Source organism: Zootoca vivipara, chromosome 13, assembly GCF_963506605.1.
Source record: "Zootoca vivipara chromosome 13, rZooViv1.1, whole genome shotgun sequence".
Taxonomy (NCBI): domain Eukaryota; kingdom Metazoa; phylum Chordata; class Lepidosauria; order Squamata; family Lacertidae; genus Zootoca; species Zootoca vivipara.
In genome coordinates, this window is record NC_083288.1 from 39,564,653 (window position 1) to 39,589,649 (window position 24,997).

Genomic DNA, 24,997 nt, shown 5'->3' on the forward strand with positions numbered 1-24,997 from the left:
GTGGTCTTTGCCATTGCATTTGAAACAATTTATTTCTCTAGACCAGGGGTCCCCAGACTACGGCCCCCGGGCCGGATGCGGCCCAATTGGCCTCCCAATCCGGCCCGCGACGACCCCCACCGCCCGCTGCCGCCGCCCGCTCTTACGGCACGCAGCGCGGCGGCGATCTTCCAAATTGGAAAAAAAAAATCGCCGAAAATCCTTTGTGTTCATGCATATGGGCCTCTCCCGACCCAGAAGAGGTCATTTCCGGTGCACTTCCGGGTCGGGGGAGGCCCATACGCATGCGCACAAGTGATTTTCGACGATTTTTTCCGACCGGGAAGCGCGCCAGTGCGCCAGTAAGTGTGTGTGCGCATGCGCACGGGTGCGCACTCCCCCACCCTCCGGTCCGCTGTGCGCGCACTCCCCTGCCCTCCGGCCCACCACGCAGTCGGCGCGGCGGGCACCGGCCCAAAGCCCAGTAAGTCTGGGGACCCCTGCTCTAGACGTCTCTCTGGACTTTCCAAAATGCTTGGATGCATAGCTGCTATCCTTCCTCCTTGGATTCCTTTCTTGAGAATCAAGGCTATCTCTGCATTCCTCTCTTAAATGGTTGATGAGCTCCAGGGTGGATTTGATTTAAATCAAACTGATTTAAATCATGATTTAAATCACGATTTAAATCACTAGTCAGTAAGGCTTGATTTAAATCATAGTTTTCTACATAAAGACTAATTCTTGCTGGTATAACTTTAATATGCAAGTAGATGAAGATTTTTAGAATAACAACTTTTCATATTAGGTTACTCATTCATATTTGGACAACTTTACTGTTGTACTTAGGAAGGAGAAAAATAATCATTACCTTAATAATAACAATTTAAATAAATTTATTCAACCAAAACAATAACATTACAGCATATGTTATTTGCTTAAACAAACATCCATGTTTGTTAACTAATTTGGCTAAACAAAAACAAAATGTATATATTTTAAGAAACTTAGACTGTCAGCCCAGCCTACAAATGAAAAACTTAAATACTGTCCACTCCAAACAATCAGAAAAATATTGTTTCTATTCTATTCACTGAACTTCTTGAAACTTAGCACTGAAGGGATTGTTTCTGTATTCATAGGTTTGTAGAACAATAGGATTAAGGTCTTTTTCTCAACTCTGTTCATGTTATAACATTTTTGCTGTGAAGAAGAGGCATGTGATCTCTGTTGAGTCAAATTCAGTTTTGAGAACTGCAAAAGTAAACCAAGCACCTGTGATAATATCTTGTAGGCAGAGAAACTGCCCAATAATCTTACAAAAACCTCTGGAAGAGCATGACATTGTGAATGGATTAATGGAATTTATTTAACCAAAAAATTAAACATATACAACCTTATTCTACATAATTAAAAAAACTAATCTTAATTTCATGATGGAATAACCTTTGGATGGTAATATATTTTCCTCAATAAGCATTTTATTTAAAAAAAATCAATTTAAATTAAAAAAATCGATTTAAATCAAAAAAAATCCGATTTAAATCAAAAAAATCCGATTTTTTGATTTTTTTAAAAAAAATCATTGATTTTTATCCACCCTGATGAGCTCATTAAAAGTTAGATCTTTTGTGTGATCCATTATACTTTTAAATGGAGCAAATTCCGGTCCCAATGATGCAAGCATAAACGTTACTTTAGTCACATCATCAAAGGCTCTGGGAGTAAGGGCAATTCTTTGAACAATCTCAGAAAAATTCTTAAAATGCTCTGTAAACTCTTCTCTAGAATTCATCTTCAACTTGAGTAACTTATCCAACAAATATCTATAGGAACTCTCTGTAGATTGTGCATAAATGCGTTCAATGTCCTCTAGGATCTTAGATGCATCATTTTCAAAATTTATCATCGATAGATGCTCATTCCTCAAGTTGCTCAAAATTATGTGCTTGGCTTCATCATTTTTAATACTCCAAGCTTCTATCTTGGCTAAAGCTTCTTCATCGGTTCCTGTAGACTTTTCTTCCTTAATGGCCTGCAGAACACGCCCAGCAGCAAGATAAACTAAAATGTGCTGCTTCCACTGCACAAAATTATTGTCATCCAGCAGCATAAAACTTGGTCTTGCCTCACTACCAAAACTGGAGCTTGCCATCTTAAAACTTCAAAAATTCCCAAAATTCCCAAAATTCAAGATCTTTCAAAAATCAAAATCTCAAAAATATCTTCACTACCTCTGAGCTTTCTCAGTACTGTAAACTCTGAGGGAAGGGAGGGGTAGTTAATCCCCCAAGCACACTGCAGAACAAAGAGACCATGTGCTCAACCAGGAAATCTTAACTGGAAAAATCCTACAGAGTTCAAAATCACAATCCAAATCAATCCTTCAAAAATACACAATATGAGTCCTTGAAGTCCAATAGAGTCTGATCCAAGAGGAGGAAATGGCTTCTCACTAGTGAATTTATCTGCCACTTCCCCAACTCATTTGCATGTGGAGGAACAGGAAACCAAGCTAGTCCTCCAAGTGGACTCTCTAGGGATTGTTGTGACTTGACTGCACTTAACCCTTTGCATCCCACAAAAGCAAGGGCTGAGGCGCTAAAGAAAGCTTGTTCATGCATAATGAGATAAGAATCCAATGTCTTAATTCATCCCAGGGGGCTCCATGGTTTTAAGCTTGGTAATGAGTTTGAATTCAGCATCTTCTCTTTCCTGTCTGTTCCTGAAATTTTCCTGTAATAAAACAGCTGCTTTGAGATCTTGTATAGAATGTCCTGGGAGATTGAAGTGTTCTCGTACTGATTTCTTGTGGTTCCTGATGTCAGATTTATGTCTATTTATCCTTTGGCGTAGGGTTTGGCCTGTTTGTCCAATATAGAGAGCTGAAGGGCACTGTTGGCATTTGATGGCATACACAATGTTAGAAGATGAGCAATTAAATAGTCCTGAGATGGTATGTTGGATGTTGTTGGGGCCAGTAATGATGTTGTCTGGGTGTATGTGGCAGCAAATTTGGCATCTGGGTTCATTGCAGGCTCTGGTACCAGTGTCCATGTTAAGTCTGGTGGTTGTATTGTTGTGGGTGAGGAGTTGATTAAGATTGGGTGGCTGTCTGTAGGCAATGAAAGGTCTTCCTCCCAGAGCTTGAGAAAGGGAGCTGTCATTGTCCAGGAGAGGCTGTAGATCTCTGATGATGCGTTCTGATGAGGAAAGGAGAATTAGACCAGGGGGTCAGCAGGGGTCAGCAGGACCTATTTTGATGAAACCAGTAACAACCAAATGCTTTCCCCACCCCAGCCTGATCACGAAAAGAGATACCTTCGGGGACTGCTTCTTCTGTCTCTCCCAATACTCTTGGGCTTTCAGGCTTCTCCTCTGGAGGCAAACACTCTAGGGAGCAAGATACAAGCTGCATTAGTTCCCTTCCAACTGCACAGTTCTACGATTCCTGGTCCAAAAAGCCATGTTAACAAACATTCTAAAGCAAACCACAACAATCCACTTGTTAGTATGTCATTAACTGGGAATGTGGGCGTAGGACTAAAATGGCCGTCTGGATGCAAAAGCTCTCCGTGCAACAATGAGACCTGATAAGATAAAACAGAGAGTCCAAGTCTCCTCTTACCATCTCTTTTAAAGAATACACTAACCACTGCTGTTTCCTTTTTTTTATTCTCTCTAATCTTTATTAAGTATTTCGGATAAAATTACATATGTACAATCTGCACACACGTATCCATAAACAAAATGATTACAAATCGTAACTCACAACGTTCATGGCAAAAAAGAAGAAAGATCTCTAAACAAAGCATATAAACAATTTACAGTGATGTACATAGAAAAAGAGAGAAAAAGAAAAGAGAGGTAAAAATAGAGATAAGAGAGCAAAAGAAAGAAGAAAAAGAAAATGAAGAAAAGTGAGAAGAAAAGAGAAAGATCCTGACTTCCACTGCTTCCTCATGCAGTAAGTAAAATAATATATTTTTATCTTAACTGTCTTCTTATCCTTTGCCAATAATAAAGTCAATTTTTATGCTTCCATTCTTTAAAGCTTTCGTTTCGTCGATGACAGGGTTAGTCCAGACATAGCCAGATTTTGGTTCCCAGACCTTGTTTACCTAGATAATTGTTTAAATATCCCCATTGTTTTCTTATTATGATTTTTGGTTTGTTGTTAATTACATCTGTCAATTTTGCTAGTTCCAGATATTCACATATTTTATTAATCCATTCACCCTTTGTCGGGATATCTGTACTTTTCCATTTACTTGACACTAGCATTCTGGCAGCTGTTGAAGCGTACATAAAAATATTTTTCATCTCACCTGGAATCTCATTATATAGAATGCCTAATAGATACATTTCCGCCTTTTTAGGGAAAGACATTTTTATCATTTTTTTTATCTCTTCATGAATTAATTCCCAGAATTTTTTACTTATGGGACATGCCCACCATTGCATCTCCAGCATTTATTGCTGCATGAATTATTCATTTTTGCCAGTTTACTCGGCACCAGAATACACTAACCACTGCTGTTTCCTAACTCCCCTGCTGGAGCTGGGGTGGTGAGAAAGTCCACCCCCCCAATTCATCTGCCTTTGGGACATGTAGTTAAAACAAAAATGTAAAATGAAGATATTACTGATTACTAATATCCATGGGATTCCACTTGCCAAATGATCTCTCTTGTCTAATAGCAAACTCAACTAGTGAATGCAAAGGCTAGGTAGCCCAAACAGGGTTACAAGAGAGAGAAATGAGAGAGAGAAACAAAATAGTTTTATTAAGAACTAAAGGGGTAATCCTGCTCCAAACAAAACACAGACCAATGAACATTTAGTATACAGAACATAACAGTTAAGCTGAGCAAATACTTTGTGCTTTGTTCACTGAACCACTGAAGAATTGCAAAAAGGAATTACTTAAGAGGTGCTGCTCCACCATTTCATAGATCGTATTTGGGAAAACACACAGCAAGGCATTGCTCTTCCCTGAGGATCTCAGCAAGGGCGTTTGAAGTGGAGGGCGGAGTTCCCCGGGTTCCACTTGGGGTGTGTGTGACAAGATGGCCCCTGCCTCCCCCAGCTGTAGAGTGGCCGAGGGCGCATGCAGTCAGTATGGGTGCCGCTTGCACGGCATCCATACAGGATGCCTCTCACATGGCGACCGTACAGGCTGCTGCGCGTGCACACTCCGTAGGGATGCCACACATGCGCAGTCCGTACAGACATCACGCATGCGTCACTGGGCAGTTCGTCCCGCCCCTCGGAGTCCCACCCCGGGTGCTGGAGAGGGTTCCTTCACCACTGGATCTCAGAAAAGGAAACTGATGAAAAATACTTTGTTCAAACTCACCATGTACTGAATTTTACTTCCTCCTGCAGGTGGAAGTAAAAACAGATCCTCCTGCAAAATCCCAGTCGAAACATTTGCATCATTAGCATCCAATACAAAATGTGATACGTGCATTTTCTCTTGTGAAGTAATCTTGAGCAAAAGCCTTAAGCTCTCATACTTCACATTTGGTGCAATAGTCTCAATGTTGTTTTCACCTTGAACCTGTGAAAACCCTGTTGTGACCAGTTTGGCTGTGTGCCTCGTTACCTTGCCATGTTGGTCAGTTTCGGCCTTAAAGACCCACCTGCTATCTACCAGCTTCATTCCTGGGACCATTTTAACCAGTTCCCAGGTCTGATTCCTATCTAAGCAATCAATCTCTGCTTTCATGGCAGCTAGCCATGGTTGAGCATCTTTTGAGGTCATTTCCTGAACCTCCTTGAAGCTTGCAGGTTCAAAAACCTTTTCTGAGCTTCTAAGAACAGCAACAGCAGTCTTAGCAAACTCATCAGCAAATCTCTCAGGCTGTTTGCCTGTTGTGGCCTCTTCAGATTTGCAAACACTCATGTCCTCTTTCTCTGGAGAAAAATGACCAATGGTGAGCAGTGATTCTACCAATTCAGTGTCAGAGTCAACTGCAGGTCTGAGTGAGGTTTCAACACCTTCGTAGCCTGCTGCATCACCAGCCACAGCAGTACCACTACCTCCCACTGAATTAGAACCATCCTGATCATCATCTGCAGCTTGTGCTGCACCATTCTCACCTTGATGAATTACACCACCACTTGGGTGAATCACATCATTTGCATGAACCAGGAAAATTCCCCCACCTTCCTCCCACTTGGGATTGGTAGCACCACCTAGGTGAACCAGGGAAAATTCCTCCTTTACCACCCCCTTGGGATTGACATCACCAGCTGGGTGAACCATGGAAATACCTCCCATTTGCACGTTCTCTGGATTGGCACTGTGCAACAAGGGTGTAAGTCCCTGCTGCATTAATTCTCCAGAATTCCCAGCTCCCTCACACAAACCACCCTCCCAAGAACTTTTGGGACGTGAGAGATCCTTTTGAATTCACTTCTCATCCAGGAAAGCATCTAGCTCCTGAGAAGTGAATTCACCTTCACTGGGACCGGAGCATTTCACTCCAATGGGATTGGCACCATCATCACTCCTGGTGTACCTTTCCTCACTCTCTGAGGGAGTCAGTTGACCATCTTGGTCATTTGCAACCTCATCCACTGAAAGTGTCATTTGATCAGCTAGATCAATATGAATCACTTCACAGGGTGTGGAAGTCTGTCTGCTAGACAGCTTCCCATCATCAGCAATTACATTATTGCATTCTGCAAAAGAATCACAGGGTTGAACCTTTAAACCCTCTCTATTCTCCTCCTTGGACACCTCCTGCAAACCCAGGTGACCATTGGTGTGATCAAAACCACCTGTAAGAAGAAGCTGATTAGTGTTAGCATCACAGGCAACTTCAGGCATATCAACCACATTTTAATCAACATAATCAAAAGTAAACACATATTGATTATCAACTCTTGGAGCATTCAGAAATTCCTCATCGCCTTTCTTGATGAGACAGCTTCCATTTTCAAAAGAAATTCCATACCCTTCTTCAGACATCTGTGAAATGGAAAGCAAATTATTTTGTGCATCTTGCACATACAAAACATCACATAGTGTCAAGTTCAGTCCTCCTAAGTAAACATGTCCAGTTCCTTGCACACTTAAAAGTCCTTCACTAGACTTCATGAAACCATCCTGTGAAGAAAAGCAAGCAAACAAACTTCTGTCACTGCAAATGTGCTTCTGAACTGTGGAACTGACAACAAACTTGCGTTGAACTTTTCGAGCCAGCAAAGTCCCGTTTTGCTGCTGTGTGGGCTTCTGCTCCTGGCCGCCCCCCTTCTCCTTGCCTTGTGACACTGTTGTGGGCTGCAATTCTCCCCCCTTCGGCTGGGCCTTGTCTACAAGCTTCACTTTTGTGGGCATCTCCTTGCCCCTCCTTCGCGACAAAGCTGCACCTGCAGGCTTGTGTTTACGTCTCGGCTTCTGGAAAGACTTTGAAGACTGACCTTGGTTCCCACGGGACTGCACGGCTGTGTGGGATGATGACGCCATCTCTCCCTGAGATTTGCAACTGGCGCCCTCAGCCATTTCCATTGAAGCACTCTGTGCAGCCACTTGTTCCAGGTCTGACATGACAGCCAGCTCCTGCTGCAATTCCCAAGTGGCGCCCTCAGCTCTTGCATTCACTGGAGACTGCACCCCCACCAGGTCTGACATCACAGCCAGCTCTTCCTGTGGTTTGCAACCGGGTGCCCCAGCACTCCAGCAATAATTTGGGGAATCGCCATCACAGCTTCCTCCCCCTCCAACTGCTAGCTTCAACGATTCCCACATCTCGCAAGCCGAATTGCATGCACCGACGTAAATCAATGGTCCCGGACACAAACTTAGGATAATCATTCCTCTCGCAAAAGAATCATCTGACTTCCAGCTGGGGAATTGGTCTGGGGAATTATCCCTCCCCCTCTTGGCGGCAATTGTGTACCACACTCCTGCATCCTGCAGCCTCTTCTGTGTACACTTTGCCCATTTCTGATAATTTTCTCCTTGAAGGAAAATTATCTGTTCAGAGCCAGAGCTGTGCAAAAACTCCATTTTCCCTTCTCTCTTACTAACTGGGAAAATGCTGCAGCTCCTCACTGTCCACTGTCCTCACAGTCATTAATCACTGTGAAAGTTTTACTGCCCGCCATAAAACTTCAGGCTGCGCAGATCAAAGTCTCTTGCTTGCGTGCCTGCTGTGGCATGCTTGTAAAAGCTCCAGCTTTTACATACCTTCTCTCCTCTTTGTCCGATGTTACCAGCATCCTGTAGCTGCATTCGGAAAACGCTGCTGCCTTTCTGCTGCCTGGGTCAGAACACCAGCCAGTTCTGCGACCTTCTAGGCGATTAGCCATTCCATTACTGGGCCCGGAACCCTTTGTTGGCATAACCGCAGAAGACCTGGGCCACCAAGCCCCCCGGTAAGCCTCTGCCGGGTGTCTTCTCTCCTGCGGTAGCCAGCTGTAACACGATCCAGGCTCCTTGGAGTCTGGACACGTTATCTGCAGAGCTCATCTCCAGCGTTAGCGTGGTTTGGCAGCATCAGCAGCATCAGAGAAAAGTCAGAGAAGTTCTTGCATATATACAAGCGTTTATTCTAAAGCATCTCGGAAGCAAGACCAAATGTGTCTGTCTCCATCAGCAAAGCGAAAGCAACTAACATTACAATAGTACAACAAACGGAAATATACATCATGTGACACAGTCAACATCCTCTTCCAAGCCTGTTCCTGTTTAAGGTGGAACAGAATCTACTATGAAATCCTAACATAATCCAGCTGTACACAGCTTCTCAGTATATAAGCCAGCAATCAGAAACACCCTTCAGCAGTCTTAGCAATAGCATTATAACATCACAACTAGGAGAGCTTTTACAGCCTTTTACCTAACCTTTTTCAAATAGCTATGATATTCATTATTTGAACTGTCTCATAGGATTAGCTAACCTTTAGTTTAAACAAAACTTGAGTCTTATTTTGGGGGATTTTGCCCCAGACTGCGGTGTAGCTTTCAGTTCTTTTCAGAGTCTACAGTTCCTGTCTAGTTTTTGATAAGAAAACCTCAGCCCCTAAATATTTGGGAGATTTAAGCTAGTTTTGTTTTTTTTGAACAATTTTTAGTTTAGTTTTAATATCATTCACTTTATCAATATCTCGTTTCAGGGATTTATCACGATATAGTATTGTTTTTGCGCTGAGTACACAGCTTCCCAGCAGAAATAACCAAAACATCAGAAACCTTTCCCACGTAGAAAAAAACCTTCTAGAACACTCCTGAACTAATCAGAATAGGAAAGATCTCTACCCATCAGATCAATACTATATGTACTAAGAAATGAAAACTGACACATGGGAAGAAGGCACTAAGGCATTGCTTTCTTATGTTGGGTCCTCACTGCAGCGGGCAGCCATTTTCTCCCAACCTTAGCAGGAGTCAAAATGGTTTTTAACCCCCCCCACCCTCATCCCCAGTGAAAATAAAATTTTATTGTTTCTTTTGTTTCCTTTATTTATTTTATTTATGACTTTGACCCGTATGCCATACTGTCTCTTTTATTTAAAATATTTATATTAATCAGGCTTTTGGCTGATGAATATTCTACAGCCTTTTAAATGTGTTTGTGGGAAGGGGAGTGTTACTGTTTTGCTGTTCTGTTTTACTTGTTTACTTGGTTTTATCCTGTATTTTATTTTGTGAAGTGCCCTGGAATGTTATGACGAAGGGCGGTATATAAATCCAATGAAAAATAATATATATACCTATAACACTCTAGAAGCATAACTCCCTGGGGAAGTCACAGCAGTTTACAAAAAACAACCATAAATTAAACATTATTATAAATCAATATGAATATTTCATGTGGACATGCCATGGACCACCTAAATGAAGGTTGTGAACCAGTGCTGATCGATCCACTGACCAGTGTTTGGGAACCCCTAATATAGGAGAAATCCTAAGATCTCTGGTCCAAATCTAGTCATATATTGAGAATGTTTGCTGCCATGTACACAGCTATAGTTAACTTCATTAGGGGAAGAATGACTACCTGGGGTTAAAGATCGGGTTCCATGATCACTGCAGATGGTGACAGCAGTCACGCAATTAAAAGACGCCTGCTTCTTGGGAGAAAAGCAATGACAAACCTAGACAGCATCTTAAAAAGCAGAGACATCACCTTGCCGACAAAGGTCCGTATAGTTAAAGCTATGGTTTTCCCAGTGAGAAGTGGAAAGTGAGAGCTTTCCCAGTGGAAGTGAGAGTTGGACCATAAAGAAGGCTGATCACCAAAGATTTGATGCTTTTGAATTATGGTGCTGGAGGAGACTCCTGAGAGTCCCATGGATTGCAAGAAGATCAAACCTATCCATCATGAAGGAAATCAGCCCTGACGGCTCACTGGAAGGACAGATCGTGAAGCTGAGGCTCCAATACTTTGGCCACCTCATGAGAAGAGAAGACTCCCTGGAAAAGACCCTGATGTTGGGGAAGATGGAGGGCACAAGGAGAAGGGGACGACAGAGGACGAGATGGTTGGACAGTGTTCTCGAAGCTACGAACATGAATCTGACCAAACTGCGGGATGCAGTGGAAAACAGGAGTGCCTGGCGTGCTCTGGTCCATGGGGTCACAAAGAGTCGGACACGACTGAACGACTAAACAACAACAACAACGAACCCATCAACCTAACCTATTTGACAGGGTTGTTGCGAGCCTAGCCCCCCCCCCCCGATCCTGAATTCACTTTGGAATGAGTTGTTCCCTTCTGTCTCCCTCCCTGAGTCTGGGACATGAAGGTCTTTCCTGAGATTCAAGTGATCTGAAAGCATCAGATGAAAAGCAAACAATAACAAAACAAAAAGGTCAGATTGGGGGGGAAGCTCAAAACTTTGTCATTACAAATTCAATTTCCTTCTTTTTACAATTAACTGCAGGTGATGCCGAATGACTTCTGTTGAAGCAGGGTGGATAAAAATCAATGATTTTTTTTAAAAAATTTTTATTTAAATTTGATTTTTAAAACAAAATGCTTTTGGAGGAAAAAAAATTCTAAAGATAGTTTCCTATTAAAGTTGCATTATAGTCCAAAGGCTATTCATCAGGAAATAAGGATTTGTTTTTAAGTTTTTCATGTGTGCTAAAACTCAGTCTAATATTTTTTTAAAAAAATTGTTTAACCACATCAGTTAACAAACATGGATACATATGCTATACTGTAATGTTATTGTTTTAGTTATATAAATTGTTTAAATTGTTATTAAGGAAATGATTATTTTTCTCCTTCCAATAAAGTACAGCAAAGTTAACAAAATATAAAGAGTTAACCTCAAAATAATTTCATAATTATCTGCCCATGTATTTGTAATAGTATAACCAAATCAGTAATTTTTGATATAACGGTAAAAACTCTGAAAATTTATTATTCGAAAAATGAAACCTTCATCTGGTTGTAAATATTAAGATTATACTAGCAAGAATGAGTCTTTTTTGTAAAAAAAATATTTAAATCAAAGTCTTACTGACTAGTGATTTAAATCGATTTAAATCAAATCCACCCTGTGTTGAAGCAAAATCAAAAGCATCTGAAAATCAAAAGCTAAACTGCACCCAGTGTGATTCAATGTTTCCACCAGGGGTGTTTGTTCTAACCCCCCCCCCCATCTTTTGCCAAGGTTGTTGGGGCAAGTGTTTATCTTTATTGTGACTTTATATTGACTGCTCAATTGCTCTCTTCCCCTCATTGCTCTCATTGCTCCTAGGCAGTGCCGGGATCAGCTGGCTTTGCTCTGTTCGGTCCTTTTTTAAGCCCTCTGTTTCCTCAAGTTCATTTGAGCAGCTTGCCCTCTTTTGCTGTGCGGAGGCACTGCACGTGGCGCTGGGGAGTTTATGCAGGCTCTTTCGAGCTTGCATATTTTCTCTCTATTTCCATTTTGCTTATTTGCGTTATTCAGTGTTTGTTTAATTTGATTTAGGCTTGCTCAGTACCAGAGAGCAATAGTACTGGTGGCTGGTTCTTCAGTCACAGCGAACACGGCTTCTCTGGGTCCTAGTGCCCCAATACTTTTACAAGGTTTCGCTTGTACCGTGAGTCTATTGCTGGCAGTGGCTTATGTTTATAAGTGACAGTTTTCCTGCTAAGTACTGGTACCTGCATGTCATAAGCATTTGAATTAAAATAACCATATTGAAATCAAATCTGATGTTTAATTTTAATTTGGTGTGCGGTGGAAGAGGGGTCATCTTATACGGTGAGTATATACCAAACTCTATATTTTAACTTGAAAATTAGGGGGTCATCTTATACCATAACAAACAAACAAATCCCCCTCCTGTTTAAAAGGCCATGGATTGTTTAATTAGCAAAAGGCCTGAGAGAAGGAAAATGCTTTTGCCCGGAGCCTAAAGATATGTAACAAAGGCACCAGGCAAGCCTTCCTAGGGAGAGCATTCCACAAGTGGGGAGCCATAGCAGAAAAGGCCCGTTCTCATTTTGCCTCCCTCCAGACCTCTCATGGAGGAGGCTCAAGAACAGGCATCCCCAAACTGCGGCCCTCTAGATGTTTTGGCCTAAAACTCCCATGATCCCTAGCTAACAGCACCAGTGGTCAGGGATGTTCCTGCAAGAAGATGGTGATTGCAGGAACTCGGTTGCTTTCTATGGGGAGAGGCTTTGTGGTCCTGAACTGTTTCAGGATGGTCCTACTCAGTGGTTTCATGTAGATGTTAAACAGCAAAGGAGATAAAAATTGAACCCTGAGGAATTCCACATTGATGCTTTCGTGGAGCTGAAGAGCACCCCCTAAGCATCACCGCAAAGCAGTGCCACCCACTCCTAGCTTGGACAGCCGCTCCGGAAAGATACTATGGTAGATGGTATTGAAAGTTTGAGAAGAAGTTACAAGAACACATTTCCCCTATCTCTTGACAGAGATCATCATACAGGACAGGCATCCCCAAACTAAGGCCCGCGGACCAGATGCGGCCTACCAGGGTCCTGGACCCGACCCTCCCAGGGCCAGGAGGTGATTGCAGAGGAGAGAGGTACCCCGTGTGCCCTGGACCCCGTGTGCCCTGTCTCCCGCTCCAGGCATAGCTGCCAAGTTATCCCTTTTTAAAAGGGATTTTCCCTTATGCTGAATAGGCTTCCTCGTGAGAAAAGGGAAAACTTGGCAGCTATGGCTCCAGGCCTCCTCGCCTGCCTGTGAGCATGCTGCCTGGGCAACCTGGGCCTCTCCCGACCTGCCTCCCTGCCCCGGAGGCTGGCGGTGCATAGCCTCTGCCACCTCCGCCTCCCTGGGCGCCCGTCGGATGGCTAAGTGTATGTGATTTATTGTAGCCTATTTTTTTGCGGGGGAATGTTTGTTTAAAGGTGGTTGACAGTAGAAGTAAATATAATGCAGTTTTAATTCTACTTAATTCTGCTATTAGAGTGTAAGAGCTCTCTTCCAAAACTCTCTCTCCAACACACCCTGCATTCCCTTTCCACTGTGATGGTGATGAGGAGCTCTCTGCGGCCAAAGGCCAGGCTCTCCACTTCAAATGCCGCCTCTGCTGGCCAAACACTTGTGAGCAGGTTTGCTTTGCAGAATCGAGGTGAGCAGAACAGAGAGCCACTGCCAGTGTGCACACAGTGCTTTGCAATGATCCCCCAAGGGGGAAGAAGCAGCGCTGGTCCAAGATACTTTGCTGCCTGAGGAAAAGGGCAAGATAGTGCCACACACCCTGTATCCTGACTGGACTGACTGTTGAATCTGACATTCCCACTGGTGTCAGGACAGTGTCCTTTACGGTACATGGGGCCAACGTCACCTGGGTGGGTGTAGGGCAGGCTGGGGGGCCCAGAAAGTTCTCTCCCTTCAGGCCCTTGTTGTCACTCTGCACCTCCAGCCCATGACACCTGAGGTACCTGCCTCACCCTGTCTCATAACAGGGCCAGCCTGGGGAAGGAGGGTTACACCTACTCACAGAAACTGCACTCCCTTCCAGGTACGAGGTGAACTATGAGCGCCAGCTGCTCACCGCTGCTCATGTCTGCTCTTGCGGCTTCCAGGACCTCACAACTACATTCCCCATGTCATTGGTATCAACATGCACCCAGGCCACCAACTGCTCCCCAGCACTCTCTCTCAGGCTATCCACCAAATGGCTGAGGATGGCAGTCTTCACCAAGCTGCTACTGGCCTCAGTGTGTTCTGCCATTGGGGACATCAGGTGAATGGCAAGTGGGAGGTCATGTGCAGCACACTCTACAAGCTCCTTCCCTTCGGCAGTCTATGAAGAACTTTCCTTTTCAGTCCTCTGAACGCCACATCCCTCAGAGGCCCCGCATGACATGAAGGTAATGTGTAGAAACTAGTCTTTGCACAAAAAATGCATTGGTTGCTCCACCCACGTTTGCCTTTGGCTCCACCCACTACCAGCAGGGAAGGTTGCCCAGAAAGAAATGCCGCCCTCAGGCAGAAAATTATTTTCCTGGCCCTGCCTCAAAGAAATAGGTTTTGAAAGGCAAAAACAAACCAATAGCTCCAGCCTCTGCTGCCAAGTTGCAAACTCACCTGGATGGGATTCTGACATCAGCACTGAGTGGCCAAAACTCTGGAGTGGATTTCGAGTCTCATCTGTAAAGTGCTAAGTGGTTTCTTAATTCATATGGCTGTTGTGATAACAAGGAAGAAGGAAGTTATATCTAAACACTTTTAAGGTTTGGGAAGAATAGTGAGACTCACCATTTTTTTGAACTTGCAGGGCATGTTTGTTTAAAGGTGGTTGAGTGTAGAAGTAAATATAATTCACCGAGTGGCCAGAAATCTGGAGCGGATTTTGAGTCTCATCTGTAAAGTGATAAGTGGTTATTAAAAAGTTCCCTAAACAGGGCTGCCTTCAGATGTCTTTTAAAAATAGGATAACTGCTTATTTCCTTAACACCTGATGGAAGGGTGTTCCACAGGGTGGGTGCCACTGCCGAGAAAGCCCTCTGTCTGTTTCCCTGCAACCTCACTTCTTGCAATGAGGGAACCGCCAGAAGGCCCTCGGCGCTGGATCTCAGTGTCCGGGCTGAACGATGGGGGTGGAGATGCTCCTTCAGGTATACAGGACCGAGGCCGTTTAGGGCTTTAAAGGTCAGTGCCAACACTTTGAATTGTGCTTGGAAACATACTGGGAGCCAGTGTAGATCTCTCAGGACTGGTGTTATGTGATCCCGGCAGCCACTCCCAGTCACCAGTCTAGCTGCCGCATTCTGGATTAATTGCAGTTTCCAGGTCAATTTCAAAGGTAGCCCCACATAGAGCGCATTGCAGTAGTCCAAGCGGGAGATAACCAGAGCAAACACAACTCTGGCGAGACAGTCTGCGGACAGGTAGGGTCTCAGCCTGCGTACCAGATGGAGCTGGTAGACTGCCACCCTGGACACAGAATTAACCTGTGCCTCCATGGACAGCCGTGAGTCCAAAATGACTCCCAGGCTGCACACCTGGTCCTTCAGGGGCACAGTTACCCCATTCAGAACCAGGGAGTCCCCCACACCCTGTCCCCCAAAACAGTAGCTACTTCTGTCTTGTCAGGATTCAACCTCAATCTGTTAGCCACCATGCATCCTCCAACCGCCTCCAGGCATTCACATAGGACCTTCACTGCCTTAACTGGTTCTGATTTAAAAGAGAGGTAGAGCTGGGTGTCATCTGCATACTGATGAACACCCAGCCCAAACCCCTTGATGATCTCTCCCAGCGGCTTCATATAGATATTAAAAAGCATGGGGGAGAGAACAGAACCCTGAGGCACCCCACAAGTGAGTGCCCAGGGGTCTGAACACTCATCCCCCAACACCACTTTCTGAACACGGCCCAGGAGGAAGGAGCGGAACCACTGTATGACGGTGCCCCCAGCTCCCAGCCCCTCTAGACGGTCCAGAAGGATGTTATGGTCAATGGTGTCAAAGGCCGCTGAGAGATCCAGCAGAACTAGGAAACTAGTATTTTTTCTTTTCTTTTTTAAAAAAATGCATTTGTTGCTCCACCCACGTTTGCCTTTGGCCCCACCCACCACCAGCAGGGAAGGTTGCCCAGAAAGGAATGCAGCCCTCAGGCAGAAATAGGGTTGCCAGACTCAATAGAGGACATGACTTCTGTGCCTTTAATTGCCCTGCTCTCTTTTGAGTCTGGAAACCTTAAAGAGAAACCAGCAGACCCTTTGTTTAATTTCCAAGCAAAGGGTCTGCTGGTTTCTCTTTAAGGTTTCCAGACTCAAAAGAGAGGAGGGCAATTAAAGGCACATAAGTCCTGTCCTCTATATTGAGTCTGGCAAGCCTAGGCAGAAAAATATTTTCCTGGCCCTGCCTCAAAGAAATAGATTTTTAAAAGGCAAAAACAAACCAATAGCTCCAGCCTCTGCTGCCAATTTGCAAACTCACCTGGATGGGATTCTGACATCAGCACTGAGTGGCCAAAACTCTGGAGCGGATTTTGAGTCTCATCTGTAAAGTGATAAGTGGTTTCTTAACTCATATGGCTGTTGTGATGACAAGGAAGAAGGAAGATATATCTAAACGTTTTTAAGGTTTGGGAAGAATAGTGAGACTCACCATTTTTTTGAACTTGCAGGGCATGTTTGTTTAAAGGTGGTTGAGTGTAGAAGTAAATATAATTCACCGAGTGGCCAGAAATCTGGAGCGGATTTTGAGTCTCATCTGTAAAGTGATAAGTGGTTATTAAAAAGTTCCCTAAACAGGGCTGCCTTCAGATGTCTTTTAAAAATAGGATAACTGCTTATTTCCTTAACACCTGATGGAAGGGTGTTCCACAGGGTGGGTGCCACTGCCGAGAAAGCCCTCTGTCTGTTTCCCTGCAACCTCACTTCTTGCAATGAGGGAACCGCCAGAAGGCCCTCGGCGCTGGATCTCAGTGTCCGGGCTGAACGATGGGGGTGGAGATGCTCCTTCAGGTATACAGGACCGAGGCCGTTTAGGGCTTTAAAGGTCAGTGCCAACACTTTGAATTGTGCTTGGAAACATACTGGGAGCCAGTGTAGATCTCTCAGGACTGGTGTTATGTGATCCCGGCAGCCACTCCCAGTCACCAGTCTAGCTGCCGCATTCTGGATTAATTGCAGTTTCCAGGTCAATTTCAAAGGTAGCCCCACATAGAGCACATTGCAGTAGTCCAAGCGGGAGATAACCAGAGCAAACACAACTCTGGCGAGACAGTCTGCGGACAGGTAGGGTCTCAGCCTGCGTACCAGATGGAGCTGGTAGACTGCCACCCTGGACACAGAATTAACCTGTGCCTCCATGGACAGCTGTGAGTCCAAAATGACTCCCAGGCTGCACACCTGGTCCTTCAGGGGCACAGTTACCCCATTCAGAACCAGGGAGTCCCCCACACCCTGTCCCCCAAAACAGTAGCTACTTCTGTCTTGTCAGGATTCAACCTCAATCTGTTAGCCACCATGCATCCTCCAACCGCCTCCAGGCATTCACATAGGACCTTCACTGCCTTAACTGGCTCTGATTTAAAAGAGAGGTAGAGCTGGGTGTCATCTGCATACTGATGAACACCCAGCCCAAACCCCTTGATGATCTCTCCCAGCGGCTTCATATAGATATTAAAAAGCATGGGGGAGAGAACAGAACCCTGAGGCACCCCACAAGTGAGTGCCCAGGGGTCTGAACACTCATCCCCCAACACCACTTTCTGAACACGGCCCAGGAGGAAGGAGCGGAACCACTGTATGACGGTGCCCCCAGCTCCCAGCCCCTCTAGACGGTCCAGAAGGATGTTATGGTCAATGGTGTCAAAGGCCGCTGAGAGATCCAGCAGAACTAGGAAACTAGTCTTTTTTTCTTTTCTTTTTTAAAAAAATGCATTTGTTGCTCCACCCACGTTTGCCTTTGGCCCCACCCACCACCAGCAGGGAAGGTTGCCCAGAAAGGAATGCAGCCCTCAGGCAGAAATAGGGTTGCCAGACTCAATAGAGGACATGACTTCTGTGCCTTTAATTGCCCTGCTCTCTTTTGAGTCTGGAAACCTTAAAGAGAAACCAGCAGACCCTTTGTTTAATTTCCAAGCAAAGGGTCTGCTGGTTTCTCTTTAAGGTTTCCAGACTCAAAAGAGAGCAGGGCAATTAAAGGCACAGAAGTCCTGTCCTCTATATTGAGTCTGGCAAGCCTAGGCAGAAAAATATTTTCCTGGCCCTGCCTCAAAGAAATAGATTTTTAAAAGGCAAAAACAAACCAATAGCTCCAGCCTCTGCTGCCAATTTGCAAACTCACCTGGATGGGATTCTGACATCAGCACTGAGTGGCCAAAACTCTGGAGCGGATTTTGAGTCTCATCTGTAAAGTGATAAGTGGTTTCTTAACTCATATGGCTGTTGTGATGACAAGGAAGAAGGAAGATATATCTAAACGTTTTTAAGGTTTGGGAAGAATGGTGAGACTCACCGTGTTTTTGAACATGCAGGGCATGATTGTTTAAAGTTGGTTGAATGTAGAAGTAAATATAATTCACCGAGTGGCCAGAAATCTGGAGCGGATTTTGAGTCTCATCTGTAAAGTGATAAGTGGTTATTAAAAACTTCCATAAACAGGGCTGCCTTCAGATGTCTTTTAAAAATAGGATAACTGCTTATTTCCTTAACACCTGATGGAAGGGTGTTCCACAGGGTGGGTGCCACTGCCGAGAAAGCCCTCTGTCTGTTTCCCTGCAACCTCACTTCTTGCAATGAGGGAACCGCCAGAAGGCCCTCGGCGCTGGATCTCAGTGTCCGGGCTGAACGATGGGGGTGGAGATGCTCCTTCAGGTATACAGGACCGAGGCCGTTTAGGGCTTTAAAGGTCAGTGCCAACACTTTGAATTGTGCTTGGAAACATACTGGGAGCCAGTGTAGATCTCTCAGGACTGGTGTTATGTGATCCCGGCAGCTACTCCCAGTCACCAGTCTAGCTGCCGCATTCTGGATTAATTGCAGTTTCCAGGTCAATTTCAAAGGTAGCCCCACATAGAGCGCATTGCAGTAGTCCAAGCGGGAGATAACCAGAGCATACACCACTCTGGCGAGACAGTCTGCGGACAGGTAGGGTCTCAGCCTGCGTACCAGATGGAGCTGGTAGACTGCCACCCTGGACACAGAATTAACCTGTGCCTCCATGGACAGCTGTGAGTCCAAAATGACTCCCAGGCTGCACACCTGGTCCTTCAGGGGCACAGTTACCCCATTCAGAACCAGGGAGTCCCCCACACCCTGTCCCCCAAAACAGTAGCTACTTCTGTCTTGTCAGGATTCAACCTCAATCTGTTAGCCACCATGCATCCTCCAACCGCCTCCAGGCATTCACATAGGACCTTCACTGCCTTAACTGGTTCTGATTTAAAAGAGAGGTAGAGCTGGGTGTCATCTGCATACTGATGAACACCCAGCCCAAACCCCTTGATGATCTCTCCCAGCGGCTTCATATAGATATTAAAAAGCATGGGGGAGAGAACGGAACCCTGAGGCACCCCACAAGTGAGTGCCCAGGGGTCTGAACACTCATCCCCCAACACCACTTTCTGAACACGGCCCAGGAGGAAGGAGCGGAACCACTGTATGACGGTGCCCCCAGCTCCCAGCCCCTCTAGACGGTCCAGAAGGATGTTATGGTCAATGGTGTTAAAGGCCGCTGAGAGATCCAGCAGAACTAGGAAACTAGTCTTTTTTTCTTTTCTTTTTTAAAAAAATGCATTTGTTGCTCCACCCACGTTTGCCTTTGGCCCCACCCACCACCAGCAGGGAAGGTTGCCCAGAAAGGAATGCAGCCCTCAGGCAGAAATAGGGTTGCCAGACTCAATAGAGGACATGACTTCTGTGCCTTTAATTGCCCTGCTCTCTTTTGAGTCTGGAAACCTTAAAGAGAAACCAGCAGACCCTTTGTTTAATTTCCAAGCAAAGGGTCTGCTGGTTTCTCTTTAAGGTTTCCAGACTCAAAAGAGAGCAGGGCAATTAAAGGCACAGAAGTCCTGTCCTCTATATTGAGTCTGGCAAGCCTAGGCAGAAAAATATTTTCCTGGCCCTGCCTCAAAGAAATAGATTTTTAAAAGGCAAAAACAAACCAATAGCTCCAGCCTCTGCTGCCAATTTGCAAACTCACCTGGATGGGATTCTGACATCAGCACTGAGTGGCCAAAACTCTGGAGCGGATTTTGAGTCTCATCTGTAAAGTGATAAGTGGTTTCTTAACTCATACGGCTGTTGTGATGACAAGGAAGAAGGAAGATATATCTAAACGTTTTTAAGGTTTGGGAAGAATGGTGAGACTCACCGTGTTTTTGAACATGCAGGGCATGATTTGAACCAGGACATGCGACTTCTAAGCATTCCAGGAACTGGCAACAGGCGGCTTCTCCTTTTGCTTGTATCAGAATAAGCAATTCTCTACTTTTTTTCTTTGAGTCTTCATATTTCTCCAGGCCCTCATATTCTTCTTTTGTGATGACAATCTCTGAGCGTAACTCATCTAAAACACAGTCTATGTTCTTCTGAAGTATATCAATTAATTGCTTTCTCCCTTTGCGTATAATTTCGTAGCTGGACATAATCTCTGAAAGCAGCAGTCTGTGAAAGAAACATTTTATTTAGAGAATAAGAGGAGGGGGGGAAAAGAATTAGAACCTGTTCAGCTTTCAAATGTTGTCTTATACCAAATTGAATTTTTGTTTTTCTACTTCAGCTGCAAACTGTGGGTGGTTCCAGACGTCCCATTTTAGGGTGGGATTCAGTTCCTTACCAGCAAATTTAATTTGTGCAATTTTATTTTTAGCACTTGCACCACAAACCCCCTCCCCTCCTCTGCCAGACATTTTTGAGCCCTTGGCAAGGGGCTGTATTGGCGCCTCCGAAGCTGGAATAGACCATGGACCAGAAATGTTCTCTTTTTGTTGCCTTTCACTCTCTGCCAGTGACTTCCTCCACGGCCACTGGGGTCAGGTGTGTTCTGTTCTGCCTGCCTCCCCTCCTCCATCTATCTGCCTGTGTGATGGCCTGGGATTCAGACTCAGATGCTGAACCTGAGGGATCTCAGCCTGCACAGGATTCCCCACCTCCAGATCCAGCTGAGCCAGGACTAGGGCAGGAGCTTGAAGGGCCCTCACCTGTGCTGGATCCTCAGGTGCAGGGATCAGCTGAGTCTGCTCTGGTCCCAGATGTGCTGGAGGACCCATTGCCTGCAGTTGTCCCATTCTCAGCCCCATCAGAGGAAGCTGAGGCTACCCCTGGGTCCGGTAACCCACCCGCCTTTCCTGAGCTGCAGAGGCTCAGGGCAGAGAGGCGAAGGGAACTAAGTTCCTGCAGGAGGAGTGCTTGCCTCCAGGAGAGGCGAGTCACTGGAGGATCGGGGCCGCCCTATGCCTCGGGGCAGATAAAGGCCAGCCAGCCCAGCCCCAAGTTGCATGAGCAACGCAGTTGCTAACCTCTACCTGCCTGTGGCCACATCCCTGCTCCTGACCTGGACCTTGCCCTGCTTCCTGCCTTGCTCCTTGCCACACTGAACCCATGTAGGACTCCTGGAACTTGGACTGGACTTTGACTGTGCCTCATGGATCCCCCCCCCCCCGGCATGTTCCTGAGCTTTGGCTACCCGGCTAGATCCACGGACTGTTTACTGACCCTGCTGCCTCGCCACTGGACATTGTTCCCACTGGACCTGTCCCTGTAGTCCGGGACTGCCGACCGCGGCCCTGCTCGGTCCTGGATGAGTACCTGAACTGCCCACCCGCTGGCTTCCTGCTCCCATTCACTGCTTTCCCTTCTGCCTTCTACCCTCCCTCCCTCCCTCCTTTTTCCCTCCTCCTGCAACTCATGCCCACCCTCTCTGCCTTTTTTCATTCTGAGCTGCTCACACTGGGTAGGGGCCACACAGGGCTGCTGCAACGGCCCATGCTGGTTTTCTCCACCAGGGTGCCTGCATGTCTCATCGCTGACCCCCCCCCCCCACCAGAAGAGGAGCATCCCAGGCAGTGTTCTGACAGCCAGCCAATCTGAGCCACTCTGGGAGTAGCCAGGATTTTTTTTGGGGGGGGTCCCCAAAAGTTGTTGAGCTTGTTTGGGGAGATTGCCCCCCCAAAGTTGTTCAACTGGAGGCACATGCTTATGCTAGAGGGGCAGGATTGGGTGTTTTTAATGCTTTTCAATAATTTCTGAGGATCTGCAGCTAACAGGAAGTGGAGAAACAAAAAATTTAAAAAATCCTTCCAGTATCACCTTCGAGACCAACTAAGTTTGTCACAGGTATGATAAACCCATGACAAACTTAGTTGGTCTCTAAGGTTCTACTGGAAGGAATTTTATTTACTTGTTTATTTTTTATTTATTGTTTCGACTACGTCAGACCAACACGGCTACCTACCTGTAGGAAGTGGTGATTCACTCTGTGCTGTGAAATGCTTCTCTGCCTCTTCCTGCGCAGCAAAAACCTCAATAAAAGACACAGAACACAGCATTTTTTAAAGATCAGTTGGCAACCATACTTATTATGCCTACCAATTTTTCATTGCCCTGTATAGGTTTTCAAATAGTAAGAACACAATGCAAGCAATCTCCTATATATATATATATATATATATATATATATATATATATATATATATATGATCTCTTTTGTGTTGTTCCCCACAATATAGATAGATAGATAGATAGATAGATAGATAGATAGATAGATAGATAGATGATAGATAGATATGCTACTGAAGGGACCACCTATTTGGACACACAGTGGATACTAATATCACCCCAAATGTAGGGCAGGATCTATCACAATGGGAAATTCCATTTAATAAGGAAGAGTTTGTGAAATGTACACAAACTCTAAGCATCCACACAAGATCTGTATGCTTTGCATATCAGGTAGAAAGCAATAGAACCTACCTTCTTTTCTCTGTAGGAGCAGCAGAAAGACTTCTCACCTCCTAGTAAACAGCTGTGCTTCTATATTTATAGGCAGAGAGCAGGGAAAGTGAAATGTGAAACTGAAAGCTTCACTCTCCCAGATGGGTTCTGAGTTAACATATGACTTCTAGTCATGTAGCATCTGCCTGCTGTTTCCAGACTGATAAGAGTACAGCATTTGGGCTGGGTGGGTGAAGTTGCTCTCTCCTCCATTACAAATACCAATGAAGGGCCAATACCTTTATTTTAAGACACACATAATTGATATGAAAATAGTATTTAGGGTTCAAATACACAGCACATTGTATAGAGGGGCTTGAAGTGTGACAAAAGCAAGAGGCCATAAGCACGTAGCTTGCAAACTGTTATCAAATGCCTACCCTATACCCTACACACCCAGTAAAGGAAGGAGGGGAGTACAAGCTGGGCTCGCAGGACCAGATAAGAAGGGAGAAGGGCGTATGGCAGTTTGGAATACATGTGCTTTTTGTAGTTAAGGAAATCAGCTGTTGCCTGTTTGTGGCTGTATTAAAGAATTGTGCATCCACTAGTCGGTGTGCAGGTTGCGAGCTGATTGCACTGCACCTTTGCTTAGCATATGCTGAACAAATGAACCTTGCTGTATCCTGCCTGGCATGTTGCCTCTTTGTGTTGGTTCCATTGCTCCTATTACCCAGGTGGGACTTAGGTCCTACACCAACAGCAAAGAAATGGTGGAAAGGAATTGGCTCACAGCCCTTTGGAGTTGGGGGTTCAGTTTGTCCTTTGCAGAAGAAGGCAGGGTCTTTTTTTTCTTTCATGCAGATATTTTAAAACGGACCTGAAAGGTCAGAAAACTTGCAGGTCTTTTAAACCTCTCAGGTGTGCAGAAAGCTCCTTTCTACCAAGCTAGACTCTAGCTCCGTGTTGCTGTCACTGAGGGACAGAGACTCCAGGATTTCAAGAAAGTCTTTTCCAGCCCTAGCTGGAGACTCCAAGGATTGAACCTGGGACCTTCTGCATACAAAGCAAATGTTCTAACCCCTGAATCAGAGTCTTCCAATGGCTTGCAATAGTATGCTGTGCTGCACGTCATCAAGAGAGCAATGAGGCTCTTGTGGGAAAGTTGTTGAGTAGCTTCTGAATAGTATGACAGGAGTGCTATTTTAATTAATCAAAAAGACCACATGTGAAAATTATCTGACGTATCAGGCAGGTGTCGTGATGTGGGTGTAGGTCCCTGTTTCGAAAGACGCAGCATGGAATTCTGGTGCACAGCTTCTCCTAAAGACCCAAAACCAAAACTTGGGTTTGTGAGAAAAACTGTCTCCATAACATACGCGGGGGGGGGGGGGCCTCTTGCTTCGCATCCGGCCTTCGGAAGCGCCGCCAGGAAGGTGAGTACCGGGGGGCCACTTCAGACGTTCTCGCCTTCACGCGTCTCTCGCTGGGCGCCCTTTCCGTGTCACGAGACCTTTGGCCTCAACAAGCGGCATCTGCCAAGCCGCAGAGACGGTGCTTTCGGAGGACGGCAGCCCCGCCCGCCCGCCCGCTTCCTTCCTTCCTTGCTTGTTTTTCGATGCTGCAGCCTCGCGCCTGTTGCTGGAAGGGGCCAGCAACTAGCTACGGTTTTGCCCCTTCCCCCTGCCCAGTCGCCCTCGGGTGGATTCGCCCCCCCCCTGGTGCCCGGCTGCTGAAGACTCTGCCGGGTCTGGGCGAAGGCGACCTGAAGAAGTTCGCGGGCAAACTCCGCGGGATCCCTGTCTTGAAAGGCTGTGCCCATTTCCGTGAAGAGTATCCTGGAGGAGGCTGATGCTTGGCTCCATGGGCGTACCCAGGATCAAAACTAGGGGGGGGGCAAGGGGAGGGGCCAAGGCACGGAAGGGGAGGGGCCACAAAGTGGGCGGGAACGGCGAACTCGCGCTCCGCCGGGCTGTGCCCCTGCCCCTCCCTAGAAGCAGGGCTGGTGGGCGGAGCCCAGCCCAGCGGAGCGCGAGTTCAGCGTTCCCGCCCGCAGCGCCGCGCTCTCTGGTTCCCCGCCGCGCCTGGCCTTGCCAGAGGGCGCGATGGGGAGCTGGAGGGAGGGCGCAGCGCGGCGGGCGGGAACGGCGAACTCGCGCTCCGCCGGGCTGTGCCCCTCCCTAGAAGCAGGGCTGGTGG

At 45.9% G+C, this 24,997-nt stretch overlaps 1 protein-coding gene across 3 annotated transcripts; it reads right to left on the bottom strand.

The window, feature by feature from the left end:
• Positions 1-231: 231 nt before the first annotated feature.
• On the bottom strand, positions 232-22,943 carry LOC132593051 (uncharacterized). Of its 3 annotated transcripts, none has more exons than XM_060281752.1 (11): positions 22,838-22,943; positions 22,320-22,386; positions 20,238-20,530; positions 20,067-20,129; positions 18,381-18,485; positions 18,210-18,272; positions 16,524-16,628; positions 16,353-16,415; positions 14,668-14,772; positions 3,298-3,369; positions 232-3,179 (listed from the first exon to the last, which is right to left on the bottom strand). In XM_060281752.1, the coding sequence occupies exons 3-11, from the start codon at positions 20,509-20,511 to the stop codon at positions 2,623-2,625; spliced, it is 1,407 nt and encodes a 468-aa protein (XP_060137735.1). In that variant the 5' UTR covers positions 20,512-20,530; positions 22,320-22,386; positions 22,838-22,943; the 3' UTR covers positions 232-2,622. The 3 variants fall into 3 exon arrangements, 2 of the variants coding, with proteins under 2 accessions (XP_060137735.1, XP_060137736.1); XM_060281753.1 differs by having other exon boundaries at positions 232-3,059; positions 3,328-3,369; positions 22,838-22,941; XR_009558485.1 differs by lacking the exons at positions 232-3,179; positions 3,298-3,369 and adding exons at positions 10,710-10,760; positions 14,497-14,594 and having other exon boundaries at positions 22,838-22,927.
• Positions 22,944-24,997: the final 2,054 nt, after the last annotated feature.

Coding starts and splice junctions, on each gene's coding strand:
- LOC132593051 (XM_060281752.1), bottom strand. CDS start 20,511: ATGTCCAGCTACGAAATTATACGCAAAGGGAGAAAGCAATTAATTGAT. Junction 18,273..18,380: donor CCTGCATGTTCAAAAACACG/GTGAGTCTCACC, acceptor ATCACTTTACAG/ATGAGACTCAAAATCCGCTC. Junction 3,370..14,667: donor CCTGCAAGTTCAAAAAAATG/GTGAGTCTCACT, acceptor CTTGCTCCCTAG/AGTGTTTGCCTCCAGAGGAG.